Source organism: Squalius cephalus (genome assembly GCF_949319135.1).
Source record: "Squalius cephalus genome assembly, chromosome: 14".
Classification (NCBI taxonomy): Eukaryota; Metazoa; Chordata; class Actinopteri; order Cypriniformes; family Leuciscidae; genus Squalius; species Squalius cephalus.
In genome coordinates, this window is record NC_137135.1 from 8,599,938 (window position 1) to 8,615,040 (window position 15,103).

The following is a 15,103-nucleotide window of genomic DNA, read 5'->3' on the forward strand; positions in this document are numbered from 1 at the left end:
ATTCACAGCACTCCAATCTTAAATACAATATGTAAATTCAAATTTCACACTGCCTGTACATACTCTTACCACTTCTGCACATTACATTCAATACTCCCAGTAATCTGTATATAGCAGGTATTCTGTACATGTTATTCTATGTTCTATACATGCTACTACTCTTGTGTAGCTGTTGTATTTTATGTGAGTAGTGGAAGCTTTTTTTTTTTTTTTTCTTGTGGTAATTTTAAGAAAATGTCATGATGCAAAATAATAATAATGGTCTTAATATCATCTTCATTTTCTTTATGCAACAATATAGTTTCCTCTTTATTTAATCTTGGGGTGAAACATGTTATTGACAGGTTTTGTGAAATTCACCCAAAAACATGTAAGTTGTGAATTAGAGTTCTGTGCTGCATGAACAATATCACACACAAATACTATTTAATACAGATGACTTTAAAAACAAATATGCTACTCAATCAATCAAACACAAGTCATCTTGGTGAATGACATTAGTTAAGTCTGTAGAATATGAACTTGGTAAGAGTAAGAAACCGTGGAGTTCCCTTCAGTATGATAACAATAAATGTGAAAGATTAACATACAAATCCTGATATTGTAAGCAGCATATATCAAAATCTAATTAAAGCAAAGATCAAACAGATGTGCCAAGTCATTGTTAAAAATCACGAATTTCTATTTCATCACAGTTATGCTTTTCTCCTTCAAGACATGAATGGGGTTAACCATAAAAAATAAAACTCACCGTTACCCTAAATAGATTTGACTCATTTTCTATTCATCTTACTTTCTTCCATGAAACACAGAAAATAGAAATGTTTAGCAGATAATTTACACTGCCTTGCAAAAATAAGATAAAATAAGATCATATAACTGGTGTATCACAAAGGTAGTCCATAACACACGCACACCATACAACAGCTTTGTGTGAGGAACAAACCCAACTGTACTTCAATACTTAAGTTATCAAATATAATTTGCACTTAAATAATGATACCAAAAAAAAAAAAAAAAAAAACCACCAAAAGGGTGCCTTTAGATGTGCCCCGCATGTAAAATGACAGACTGGGATGTGAAGAATCTTCAAGATGCAACAGCAAATGAGAATTAAGCACACGATGAAGGGGAAGATCAATTTTGGTCCTCACACAAAGCGATTATATGGCTTTAGAAAACACTGCAGTGCATGAGTATTATAGACAACTTTTATGGCACTTTCTTTTTTTTAAGTTAACAAAATAAATCCCCTTCTATTTTCGTAGTATAGTGATGATGATGAGCAGCGTGAATTAACACCTCCCGTGTTTCGCAGAAAAAATAATGACAACAGAATTTTCATTTATAGGTGGACTACTCCTTTAAACTCCCCATCTTCACGAACTGCACTAAAACACTGTGAAAAGAACTCAAAGAATCAAAACTAGATGATTAACATCAACGGGAAAAGACAATGATGTATCGTTTGTAAGCGTACAGGAAACACTGCCGGAGTTTAGTGCTGTCCTGTGTTTGTAAGTCTCTGAGGTGAGTTGGGAGAATGAGTAAAGGTTTCTACTACTGCTTCCGACAGCTGGGCCAGCTGAGTCCTCCACAGGCAGCCGTCACGATAACATACAGCACAACCTGAGACGACAAGACAAAACCAGAAGAACATCATTTACTAGATCACCGTCTACTGTAGGGGAAACCGGGGACAGTTGCAACACTTTTTGCATTTCTCTCAGTTACTCAGAGACTATTTGGACTAGACCAACCAAATTTGTATATATTAAACTTGCATCTGTCTGCTTGCATTGCATCAACCCATACCATTTAAAGATGATTATATATGACATATCGTTCACAGTATTTATTTGAATGGAAGAAGCCAGATGTTGCAACTGACCCCGACCCAGGAGACATGCAACATGTTAAAAATACCTTAAATTTCACTAATTAACTTAAGCTTTTTGTCTCAATGAGCATAGAATTCTGAAAATATTAACTGTTTTAGGCCTACTATAATATTATAGTATTATTTATTTCAATAATATTGTTGTAGCCTATAATTTATTTATTTAGTCATATTTATCAAATAACAGTTATTGAGTTTTGTTTGTTCATGTGTAGAACATAGGCCTACATAGATTCAGTGTTCAGGTGTTACAGATGCTATTCAGTCCCTCCATATTTCAGTGTCAGACAGGAAGAATTGAACAATTTGCAATGCAACAAACTTTTATTAAACATGCAATTTATAACTTGTTGCAATCGTCCCCAACCCTATCAGCCATGACAGAACATCATACGCCTGCTAGACACACTGACTCTGACACATGCTAACCATGTCACTTAGAAGTAAACAAAACAATAATTCAAACTAAGTAAGTTTTGATTAATTCATACAAAATGTCAGGACAGTATGCCAAAAAATTACTTTCATACCTCCAAAACAAGTTTTGTTCAATAAATGCAGCAGCATGTTGAATATGTCTATTGTCTTCTTGTTGGGGGGAGGGTCTAACTGTGCATGTGCAGTATGAGTGTCATCACTCTAGCTTGTTTCTGATCAGAGAAAAATGACATGTTGCAAGCAACCATCCCCATGTTGCAACTGTCCCCGGTCTCCCCCCGTCTGGCCTCTTCACATGCAGTTAAAGCATTTTATTAATAAACGTTACAAAATGTTCACCACAGGATGTCAAAAAGTGGCACGAATGATTCCACAGATATTCGCTAAAAGCTTACTTAGCTTAGCTTGCTTATAGTCGTCTCTGTCCATTAAAACGAGAATGCAGCTTCCTGGCAACATTAAAACGTTGCTGTTCTTGCGTAACTTGACCAGCATGACAGAGTAAGATCAGAACAACAGCTCAAACACTGGCATGTATTTGGGGCAGGACTATCGTCTGGCCAATCAGTGGCAGAAGAAAAAGTGAAAAATGTTGACAGAAGTATCATTACATATGAGTCTTTCTGAGGTTCATTTAGTGCAGGGGTAGGCAAGTTCGGTCCTAGAGAGCCGCTGTCCTGCAGAGTTTAGCTGAAAAAACACTCACCTGCCTGTAGCCTCAGGGTACGTTTACACGACAACGATATAAAGATGTTTTTCCTTTGAGTTTTCCACGTACAGACCCACGTTCATTCACACGGATCCGCGAAAACGACTGAAAACGCTGTATTCTGCTGCCAGGCCAGTAGATGGCGATGAAACACTATAGACTGAACACGTAACATGCATGTGCATGACGTCATCATCTTCAGGCACCCAAAACGCTGTTGTCGTGTAAACGAAAACAGCCAAAACGCATTAAAAGGTTTTACGATTTTAGTTGAAAATGGTGTTGTGTAAACAGCCCCTTGAAGACATTGATTAGCTTGTTCAGGTGTGCTTGATTAGGGTTGGAGCTAAACTCTTCAGGACAGAACTTGCCAACCCCTGATTTAGTGAAACAGTGTGGAGAACATGTCTTGATTATTTTGAACTTGATTTTTATTCTGTTTTATTGCATTAAACATTTTGGAATTAATTTGGTTTAAATGTCTTCTACACAATTTCAGAAGAAAAAAACATACAGATTGAGATATAGGACCAGATTTACTAAAAAGGGCAAATTAGCTTAAAGGGGGGGTGAAATGCTATTTCATGCATACTGAGTTTTTTACACTGGTAAAGAGTTGGATTCCCATGCTAAACATGGACAAAGTTTCAAAAACTAAGTTGTACGTTTGAAGGAGTATTTTTGTTCCAAAAATACTCCTTCCGGTTTGTCACAAGTTTCGGAAAGTTTTTTTCGAGTATGGCTCTGTCTTACGTAAGATAGGGCGGAATTTCCTTATATGGGTCCTAAGGGCACTTCTCCAGTAAGATCGCGGCCGCGCGCGCACTCGTAGACCAGAGCAAGAGAGTGAAAGCAGTTCGCCATCAAAGCGCCCTGCCCGGCTTTTGGGAAGTCAATGTCACCAAAGAAGTGTGTTTTTGGTTGCCAGGGCAAGACAACCCTGCACAGATTCCCAAAGAACCCAGCGTTAAGGAACCCGTGGATGGAGTTTGTTTTCCTGAGCATAAACGGAGTTGTGTAAAGACTGTTGTTCCCTGCATTTCGACGATGATTGTTTTATAAACAAAGCCCAGATCTACGGATTTGCAGATCGTCTAATGCTTAAGGATCGAGCAGTCACAATGATAAAAATTCGCGGTCGTGCGTTGGAACCGGATGGTGAGTAAAACTGTTTGTTGAACAAATGTCTCTGTGTGTTGTCACTAGCTTGGCGCGTTAGCACAGCTAAGCTTCGCCCACACGGCCCGCCCCCAGCCGCTCGGTTTTTTCCGGAAAGACTCGGTACAGCCTATCTTTCTGTTAAAAATTTAATAAAACAAAATACTTTTTGGAGATATGAAGGATGCAATATTACTCTATAGGTACTCAAGATTAACAGGAGATTGAGTGAAAATGAGCATTTCACCCCCCCTTTAAGAGCGCAACTCCATAAAAGCACAGACGGGAGTGTAAAGTTCTGCTCGTGATCTACTGACAATATCAAATTAAAGAACACAGACGCAGCCAGATCATTTCCATAATGACCAAAACAAGTTACCAAGAGCAGCGCAAACTACCGTCCGGTTTAAGACATGCTTTTTTGGTGCGGTAAATAATGGCGTAAAAAACAGACGAGCGCAAACCTTGGCAAATCACCTTGCATGATTAATTTAAATATTCTCCTCCCATAAATGTTGCGCCTGAAAGGGAAACTCCTACAAATGCATATGCAATAAGGTCAGCCGCAAAAATAACTGTGTCCACGCCTTTTCAGTGCTAATTTTACACTCATGTCTTTAGTAAATCCTGACATTAGTTTTTCAACGCCAAAAGAGGGTTTAGTAAATCTGACTATATAGTTATTGCTGTGTCGCTCTTGAGTTTCTGACAATAAACCTACAGTCCGCTCCAGAACTTACCAGCACAACTATTACGACAATGACTGTTAACTTCATGTTCTTCATACACATGGCGTGGGCCAGGTTACGGCTTGTTGTTTTAAAGGTGACAGACTGCACATACAAGAGAAATATTCATCAGCATACACATTATACAGTGACATAAACAAATATGTTTCAAACAGGACATAAAACCAAAACTCACAGAATCCATCAAGTTCTCGGTTTTATCGATGAGCAGTTCGAGCCGCTCTCCTCTCTGAGCTACGAGATCTACAGTGGCACAATACAGCACACATTCACTCAAACGTTCACTGACATTAATAAAAGTGATCAAAGTGACTCAGTCTCACCAATGTTCCGGACCATAATGCCTTTCAAGTCATCTACGTGCATCTGAGTTTCCGTCAGTCTGTCTGAGCCTTTGGGATCTGAGTGATGTTTCTAACAATAACAGCAAAACACATGCATGTCAATATGTGGCAAAAAAATATTGTTCTGGGCATAGCTACTCAAAAATGAGAATTATTTTGAAATGCATAGAATGACATGAGGATGAGTAAATGATGACACAATTTATTTTTAGGAGCAACACACAGTGTTTCCCTGACTATCCAAAGCATGTAAATATGAGGTACGTGATTGGCTGTCTGTTTCTAAGCATCTAGTCATAACATTAGCTTGGTTTCTATTCAAAGTTGCAAATTTAACTAATGCGCAAAATTGTAATATTAAAACATTTGCGAATAAAGCACCGTTTCCATCCAGCAAATCGAAGAGAACAAAAACAAATTTCCTGATAAACTAGTGCTAAATATCACTAAGAAAAGTAGGAGAAGTCACTGTACAGTATATAATAATTTCTGTGACTTCTTTAAATGACTACTGTTTCAGAGAGTGCAGACGAAATGCAATGAACGTGTTATCTTGCTTTCGGAGGCAGATGCTGCTGTGGGAACGTGGTCGTGTAAGGGCGATCTGGGAGGGAATTATACCGAACCATTTTGACGACAGACTTTGTTTGGGTATTTCAGAACAACCAAAACAGCATTTCAGATTCTGTGCAACGAGAACGGTCCGCTGGTTTATTCGCTAAATGTGTTCCATCGTAATTTATGCGCATGTTTTCTTATCGGATAAAAAAATGTATCTGACTCAAACGAGCGCATAAGTTTTAAATGCACATTTTTTGCATTTATGCGCATCTTGGCATTTCCATCCATCAGTTTTTGATGCGATATCCCAAAACGAGCATAAAAATAGGTGGATGGAAACATAGCTATTCTAACATTATTCTAACATCTATCTTTTTACACTGCACACGCTTGGCACCAAGGGTAAAAAGTGTGATAACCCTGCTTTACAAGTGTGAAACGTTCCTCTACCCAGGGTTAAAAGCGAGGTTTAGAGAGATGATAACCCGGGGTTAAGTCGGTTCACTGAGTGGGTTCTGCAGTATGACTAGTCAAAGTCTTTCTGTGCGAGACTATTAAATGAATGATACTGTCTTTTCCGCCTGTACATGTCAGGTAAAATAACATTTGATACCCAAAATATAGCATGGGATTGCAGGTTTTGTTTTAATCATTCTCACAAACTCTGCATTTATAATGCAGGAAATTGACTACTGGATCAAATGTACATACTGTAGGTTTGTTGGCTGTGCTTAGACACTAATGATCAGCTGCTCAATACAAAATGTAAGTAAATTTGATTTGCAAAATTTGCAACTGATTATAAAAAGCTAAAGATTAGGGCCCGGTTTCACAGACAGGACTTATACTAAACCAGGATTAGGCCTTATTTCAATTAGAACATTTAAGTAGCTTTTATAAACATGCCTCAGAAAAGGCAAAAACATTACTGGTGTGCATCTTGAGATTAAACAATGGCAGTGACATATTTTAAGATATGTCAGTGCAAGTGGCTTTCAGAACAGCTCAAACATGCATTTTAGTCTGGACTAGCTTAAGCCTTGTCTGTGAAACCGGGGGTACATGTTTTTTTGTATGAAATGAAATGTTTATCATTGCACAATCACAATATATGATTGATAAGAGTATTATACACTAAAATATTTTGGCCAAATTGTGCAGCTCAACTCTGAGAATACCATCTCAACAGTCTGTTTACAGCACACACTGAACTAAGCTTTTCCAAACACACAGTGTACACTATAGCTCATGGCATCCTTGAACACCAATATTTTAATTTAAACCACTGTATGGCCAACTGAGATTTCACTACGGAGATAAAGGTTATGATCATGATTTTTTTACAGCACACTTTTTTATATATTTTTTATATTAGCACCGTTTGCATTTGGGATCTGAAAAAGTGCTTAGACCCGGAAACAAACGGATTAGCAAAGACATTTGACACACCATTGTGCCTTTGAGAAAGACATTTACGGTACCTACACACTAAAGGATGTTCTGGCGGAGAGTTTGATAAATAGGAATGAGCGTATGTTGTAGCAAAAGCTGTAATTTCCTCAATTTTCTTGTGATTGTGGCTGAAGAGTCACTTTGTTTCTACTGTATATCAGTGTCACTGAAGCCATGTTACTCCAGGTTTCTTTTGTTTACTGAAAATTCAAAGTGTCTGCTAAATGCATACTTGGAATTTTGTTCATAGGATACACTTTTCTCTAATTATTACTCAACACAGTCATGTGAAAAGTATTGAATAAGATCTAAGCTAAAGCTCAACACCATCACAGGCCCCTTAATCCTAAACCTACATGATCCATATCCACAGTCGTGTAGTTCAGAAGAGGGTTTCTCAACTGGTGGGTTGCAAGACCTTTTTGAGCTGGTCGTGGAGAGTGTATAGTCGAAGAAACAACAACCATAAAAAAAAAAAAAACGTAATTCTAAATGTTTTTCTGATGCGAAACCTTTATTTTGAAAGACGACCATGACAAAGTTGTTGTCTCTGTCAGACTCAGATTGCCTGAGAAAAATGCATTGTACTGATTCAGTATTTGCGCTCAGATGAGATGAGATGATGTCTGGCTATATGTCAGTATCATTATTCTAATGTTATTTTTCGTAACTTGTTACAAAATAAAAAGTCTCTCACCTCAGAAAAACAAACTTTCCTCTCTTGTCAGACATTATACTGCGCACGCTGTATATCAATTCACTATATATAAAAAGCAAAATTACGAACATGCAACGTCTTAGTTACGTTGTCAATTACTAAGTCATGAAATTACCAAAAAGTATCAATATATTATGTAGCTGGTACGTCGCGGGTTTGCATGCCGGTATGATGTTGCGGCATGCAATGTAATTGTAATGTAAATAAATGTAATGTAACGAATTATGTTCATCCTATTCATCAGGATGTTGTATGGACATCAAGGATGAATATATTTTATTAACAGTTCATGTTAGTATTGTGTATTTACTATGGTTACATATAATCCCCCCTTTTACAAGAAATAGTATAATCAAGTGTCTGTGAAGTTTCAACTCAAAATACCCCAGAGATCATTTATTATAGCATGTCAAATTTGCCCCTATTTGGGTGCGAGCAAAAATACACAGTTTTTGTGTGTGTAAACAGCTGGTGCTTCGGATTCTCCGGCAACAACAAAACTGGAGAATCTCCCGCAGCCAAAATGTCCGAAATTGTCAGTAGTGGAGTTCAGCCTCACATGTTTGAACCAGAGTCGGGCAATAATGGAGTTACAACTTTTAGTCTGCACCTGGAATTGATTCAATCGACTAGCATGTTCTGTCATGGTCATCTATAAATTGAACTGATGCTGTTTGCGAAGCAGTCTGGCGTAAAGTGATTTGCACAAACATAAGAATTTACCTAATTTCTTTGGCACATTTCCTTCATAAATAAACTTCATCCACTGTGTCCTCAGTACCGGGAGTCTATGGAGACTTATGCTGATTGGTACAACAGAACATCTATAATGTTTCTGTGGCGCTGACATTATATCAATAGGTGCTATATAACGAGGATATAAACATGGCGGACTATGTGAGGCTCACTCAGGGCGGGATCTATGCTAATTGGGCAGATCGTCACCAGTCATGGGCGGGGCTTGTACTGTGACATCACAGTAAGGGGAAATCTGGAACAGAGTATTTTTCAGTCACTGCTTCTCATTTCTGGGGATAAAAAAAAAATGCGTAAAAAATAAATAAAAAAAGAGGGTGGATTTTTATGATAGGTCCCCTTTAACCCAAAATACCACTATTTTAACTTTGTGCTTTCTATATTTTGATGACTGTGGCTCATACCAACTTACTAACTTTATTGCATTAACAAAAGCTCATTTGGGACTGCTATTCAACAGCTTTATCCAGTGTTAGTAATATTCTTACAGTTTATATATATGTTGTAAGTAAAGTGGGAAGGTACTTGTTTGTGTTTGCAATTTTTGAGAAATAATTTTGCTTGGTTCAAATTCCAAATTCCTAATGGGAAAATGTGGGTCCCATGGATCCCAAACCAGTTGAGAACCACTGGTCTAGGGTACACGCAGATATATGCCGTGTGACCAGCTACTTTTAAAGGGATTCTGCGTATGCCCACCCTGAATATGACAGACCATACGTTCAAACTCTAAATTGAAAATTAATCATTATTTTTGTACAAATCATTGCTTGATTTGCGAACATAGCCCTTCACGAAAGGCTTTAAGACGTGCAGAATCCTCTGTTGGCTGTTTGCTAGCAGCAATTCCCTTCACGGTGTACGTTTTTATTTTAGCAAATCAGTTTGAGTGAATGCAGAAAAATGATTATTGTTCATGACACCAACAACCAGCCAAGCAAGAAAACGTGATCAAAAAGAGAAATTATCTTTCACTATGGTAAGTTAAAGTTGTTAAACAGAGAAAAACATCTTTAGTGTTTCCTTAACCTTGAACCTCATTATTCCATTTTACAGTCTTTTTCATAAAAACACAACATAACGCATGAAGTCCAAGCACCACCGGCAGCTCATACCGATTCTCGAAGGTCCCTTTAATATGAAAAAAATATGCATTTTCATTTATACATGGTTGCAAAAACATTTTAGTTGTAATTTTGAAGTGCCATTGTTTAAAATGGCTGATGTTTCATGGAGGTTCAGTTGTTATTATGCTGTTCAAAATAAAAATAAAACAGATTTCATAGGGCCCTTTTATTGTTCAGATTTTAATAAATTATTACAATGATAATGCTTTAATAAACTCAATTGATTAAACTTGTTTTTTTTTTGGTGATTCATTTTTAAATAAACCATTAAAAGAGAATGCAGGAAATGGAAAACCTAGAATTAAAATAAAATTTATTTAAATAAATTTGGCAAGTTTTGCTGCACATTTGATCATTTCGATAGCATCCAGATAAAATCAAGAGCAGGCTTTCTGAGTAATAATAATAAATCTATTTCATATAGCACCTTTAAAAGCTGCTTTCTCAAAGCGCTTTAACAGCGGCAAACAGAGAAACAACAGAGAAAACAACACACTTTAAATACCACAATAAACAAATTAATAATCAAGTAAAAGCAATCCTAAAATAGAATGTTTTGAGAAGAGCTTTAAAAGTCACTAATGTATTTGCTTCCCTGATGTCAGTCGGGAGAGAATTCCAAAGCTTAGGAGCACAGGAAGAAAATGCTCGATCACCCCTAGAACGAAGCCGTGTCTTGGGAACAACCGAGAGACCACTCTGAGAGGAACGCAGATTACGACGTGGTGTGTAAGACATTAATAGATCAGTCAAGTACTGAGGAGACAAATTATGCAAAGCCTTATATGCTAACATAAGGATTTTAAAATCAATACGGTACCTGACAGGGAGCCAGTGCGTTGCGTCCTATAAAGAACGCACCTGTGTGGGATTTGCACGCTAGAGCACACTTTCGCTTGATCTTTCTGTGATGCATGTTTTGCCCTGTACTATTTTAATGTTTGAGTGTTCTTTGAGAACTTGGTAACTAGAGGCTCATTGGGGCCATCATTTCTCTGTGAGTATTTTGCCGTTCTTTCTGATCTGGTTGTTAAACCTGTTATTAAACAGGGAAGAGAAAAGAACAGGTGAGATATCACATGATATACATGTGCCTAAGATTGGTTTTGGTTTTGGTTCTTTCTTTGATTTGGCACAGTCTAGTTCTTTTCTTTTGTGAACCTTTTCCTTGGTTATGATTTGTATATAAGTTGTACATTTATGTAAATAAGTATCTTGGGGTATTCTTTTCATCTCGTTTCTCACTGTAATAAATGATCACTTTACCTAAATTAGACTGGTTTGTTTGAGATGTTTTCCAGTACACGTGTTTGATGTTGCACGCCTTCTTCTCCCTAGACTCAAAAGGTTTGTAACACAGGGGTAATATAATCACGAGCCCTGACCCCAGACAGAAGTCCAGCAGCCGAATTTTGTAAATACTGAAGTTTGTCAATTGAGGATTTAGATACCCCAGCTAGAAGACCATTACAGTACTCAACAGGAGAAAAGATGAAAGAGTTTATCAACCTCTCAGCAACTGAGAAGGACAACACAGGACGTAAACGTGCTATATTTCTGAGGTGAAAAAAGGATGTCTTAACCGTATTCAGCACAAAAGGCTCAAATGACAGCGTGGCATCAAATATGACACCAAGATTTTTTCATTTGCTTTGAAACTCCAAGGCAACACCATCAACAGACCCAGCCTTTCACAGCTGAGTAAGCCGCGTACTTCAGATCACCATGAGAATGGCGACGAAAGCTTTTCGCAAAATCCTGCAAATTCATTCTTTATGCTAAGAAATTACATTAGAGGTAACAGTTTTCGAACTGTACAGTTACATCCTCAGCTAATGCACCAGTATGGCTCTGTTTATCGGTTTACTACAGTACATGTAGGATGTTTTTGTGAAGTACTGAGACTTTTGAGGGTTTTCAGAGGGAAGAGTTTGGCAACACTGTTGATCAGCTAAACCTCATTTTGTGTCTTACCACAGAGACAAACATAAAAGAGTCTGAACAGGAAATTGCGTTTACAAATACGGCAGACGCACGTACCATTTGTGCAGCCAGCGTGCTGGAAAACTCACTGTTCATGGCGTAGGGCAGCGCGGTCTGAGCTCGCGAGCCGTAGGTGGTCTGAAATCTCTTCTTCACCTCATTGAGGAAGCCGAACGCACGGGAGCGCTCAAACTCCTGCAAGAGAGACGGACAGCTCAGTGTGTGAGCGGAGCCGCAGAGAAACAGAGCTCACGAGGCTGACACACTTACGTCATCAGTGATGCACAGATAGACGATCCTCTCGTGGCAGATGTAGTGGAAGAGATAGCTGGAAAACAACAGAAGCGCATCAGAACATCAGAACAGACAAACGTCACTAAACATTCACAGCCGAGCAGCACGATGTCAGTCGCACCTGCCGTGAGAATACGTGAGTTTGTTGTTTTCCGATGGGATTTTGGCCAGAATCTGTTCCGTCACCTCCAGAAAGTTGCCAGTGAAGCACGCGTGTTTAGCCAAAACGGTCGATCCTCGAGCCACCACCGCAAACAGGATAGCCATCACCGCAGATAAACCTGATCCAACACTGCACGGTTCACAAACAAACACATGTGAGACAATTCACACGGTATATACTGTAGACGTGAAAAAGGCAGAGCACATTTCTGAGAGGGTATACCTCCGTATTTTTGGTGAATTATGTGTCAGCATCAAAGGACCAATAACAGACAAGCCCATTATGCCAGTGGGAATTTTTGGTCACCTCCTGTCAAGTGCTGTGCCCACTTGGTCTGAAGAGGCACGTGGATTTTGAATGCAAAATTCCTCCAAAATGTATTTTTATTTTCCTTAAAAAATTTTGTAGGTTAAATATGATCATTGCTGTACATTTGTGGCCTTTGGGTGAAAAATCATTATTTTGAATCCATGGTGGCTGATGGCAACAAAAGATGAGTTCGTCACCACAAGACTAACCAAATAATTATACCATTTTGGGATATACTTATTATACATCCACTTAAATGTCAAATTTATGTGAAAATGTCCAATTTTGCTCAGTCAATCGCATGCTTGAGTACATCAGTGGTTGAATAGAAAAGCTGATGTTCAAATCTTCATGTAAGACATAAAATACATAGAAACTGAATTCATGCAGGACTTGACAATAATCATAATTCAAAAGAATGACATTGTGAATACTAAACGAAAAATACAGAGAAAATAAAGAGACTTGATTGCTAATAAAACATTATGCCAAACTACTTCAGTGTATGTTTTCAACTGTAAAACTATTTTATTTGTTTGATTTATCTATTTCATTATTAAATCATTATAAAAGTGTCTCTCTGGCGCTTGAATTTTATTATAAAACGCCTATGTGTTTTTCATAGGATCTTTGTTCCCCCCCCCCCCCCCCGTGTTTACATAGAATCATATTTTACTGTTCAAGCCTGTCTTCGTGATGGAAAGACTAACTTAGTTCATTCTAGATGTGTTTTGACATTTGTACTAGTGCAATAGGAATTCATTCGAGAGCATTACAGTGCGGTTTCATTTATTGTTACATTACATTAACCATATACAACATATGTGTAACATCTGCCTTCGTGAGCTTTTAGTTTATCTGACTTAAAATCTATCTGACATAGTTAATGACATGCGTAAAAGTGTTTCCTTTTTTCATCAGCTTAAGTTAGTAACCGAACTACACTGAGAGCTGCCGTCAATCATCGGGCTGCTTATTAGGAAATCAAAACGATGAGAAATCATAAAATACCATTTCCAGCATGAGATATATGAGGAAATGACTGTGGATTAGATAAGATGATCTGATGACATGATCAACCCAATCGATCATCTTTTGTCTAAGTTACCTGATTTTTTGATGATCAAACAGCCGCTCGCGCTCCGCTCTTTGATGTCTTTAAACGGAAGTGGCCATAAACAGTACTTTCATTGCCTGACAAACATGGTTGAAATCATAAACAAATGATACTATTAAAAATAACAGCAGTCTATGTAAATACAGAAATGAACAAACGTCACTGTTTTCCGCGATAGGTCACAAACGTGCGACCACGAAAAGATTTCCGCGTTGCGTCACACACGCGCGACAGGGTTCTTTAAAGGTATAGCTCACCCAAAAAGAAACAAGCTCTGTCATCATGTACTCACCCTCAAGGTGTTCCAAACCTGTATGAATTTCTTTCTTCTGCTGAACACCAAAGAAGATATTTTGAAGAATGTCGGTAACCAAACAGTTGATGGGCCCAACTGACTTCCATAGTATTTTTTTCTATTCACCTTATTGCCACCTTTAATACTTTGCTCCCCAGCATTTGGTCATCCAACTTCCGCTAAACTGACACGGCACATCCGGTAGCTAGTTCAGTAGTTAGAAGATTGTTTATAGCTATCAATATAACTTTAGTGAAATGACAAATAACGTTCATGCCATAAATGTTTTAAATTGGGAGCACGGAGAAAACTTCATACGACGATCAGTGGTCTCATGTCCCATCCATCGTCATTGTTAACTTGGGGAGACAATATGAAGAAGTGGCCAGAGGTAACCTATGGGGACATATTTAACTACTTTGTCCTGTCAGAAGGAAAATTTAAAAAAGTACTAAGGCCTACCAATATTTACATAGTGGGAAAATAGGTTGTGTACTGTTACACAGTTAGGGTGATGTGTTTGTGACATATACACAGCTGATAACCTGATGACCATCTGCAGGCTAAGTATCTTGTCAAACCTCTTAATTGCATAGTAGAGTAGGTAAGTGAATGGAGTCCAGGTAGGCTAAGTACACTGTGTGCATAATTATTATGCAAGTTGATCTTTGAAAAAAATATGATCAGAAAATCAATTTGCATAATAATTATATGCACGCACTGAATATGCAAAAGGTACGATAAAGGACTTAGGTAAAGTTGGTTTTATATTCGCATATTCGCACATTCGCGGACTTCCGCGTTCAATAACTCGTGAACTAAACGTTGTTGCTACACAAAACACCTATCACATATAACTACAGATAAAACACCAGAAGCTACAACATAATTTTCCTCAAAACGATCTTTCCTTCGCACTGGACAAAATACATTGATCTCTATGCGCAGGCTTCTAAGAAGGGACCATCTGCAAAGTGCAAACCCGAAGGAAAGTTCGTTTAGAGGAAGATTTAAATATTAAAACAATGTT

The 15,103-nt window shown here is 37.9% G+C and overlaps 1 protein-coding gene across 1 annotated transcript; it reads right to left on the reverse strand.

Annotated features, from left to right (window-relative positions):
* Positions 1 to 1,242: 1,242 nt before the first annotated feature.
* On the reverse strand, positions 1,243 to 13,999 carry sybl1 (synaptobrevin-like 1). The gene is made up of 8 exons (XM_079892262.1): positions 13,770 to 13,999; positions 12,311 to 12,481; positions 12,166 to 12,223; positions 11,953 to 12,090; positions 5,278 to 5,368; positions 5,130 to 5,197; positions 4,946 to 5,038; positions 1,243 to 1,629 (listed from the first exon to the last, which is right to left on the reverse strand). Exons 2-8 carry the CDS (start codon positions 12,454 to 12,456, stop codon positions 1,561 to 1,563), a joined length of 663 nt encoding a protein of 220 aa, XP_079748388.1. The 5' UTR covers positions 12,457 to 12,481; positions 13,770 to 13,999; the 3' UTR covers positions 1,243 to 1,560.
* Positions 14,000 to 15,103: the final 1,104 nt, after the last annotated feature.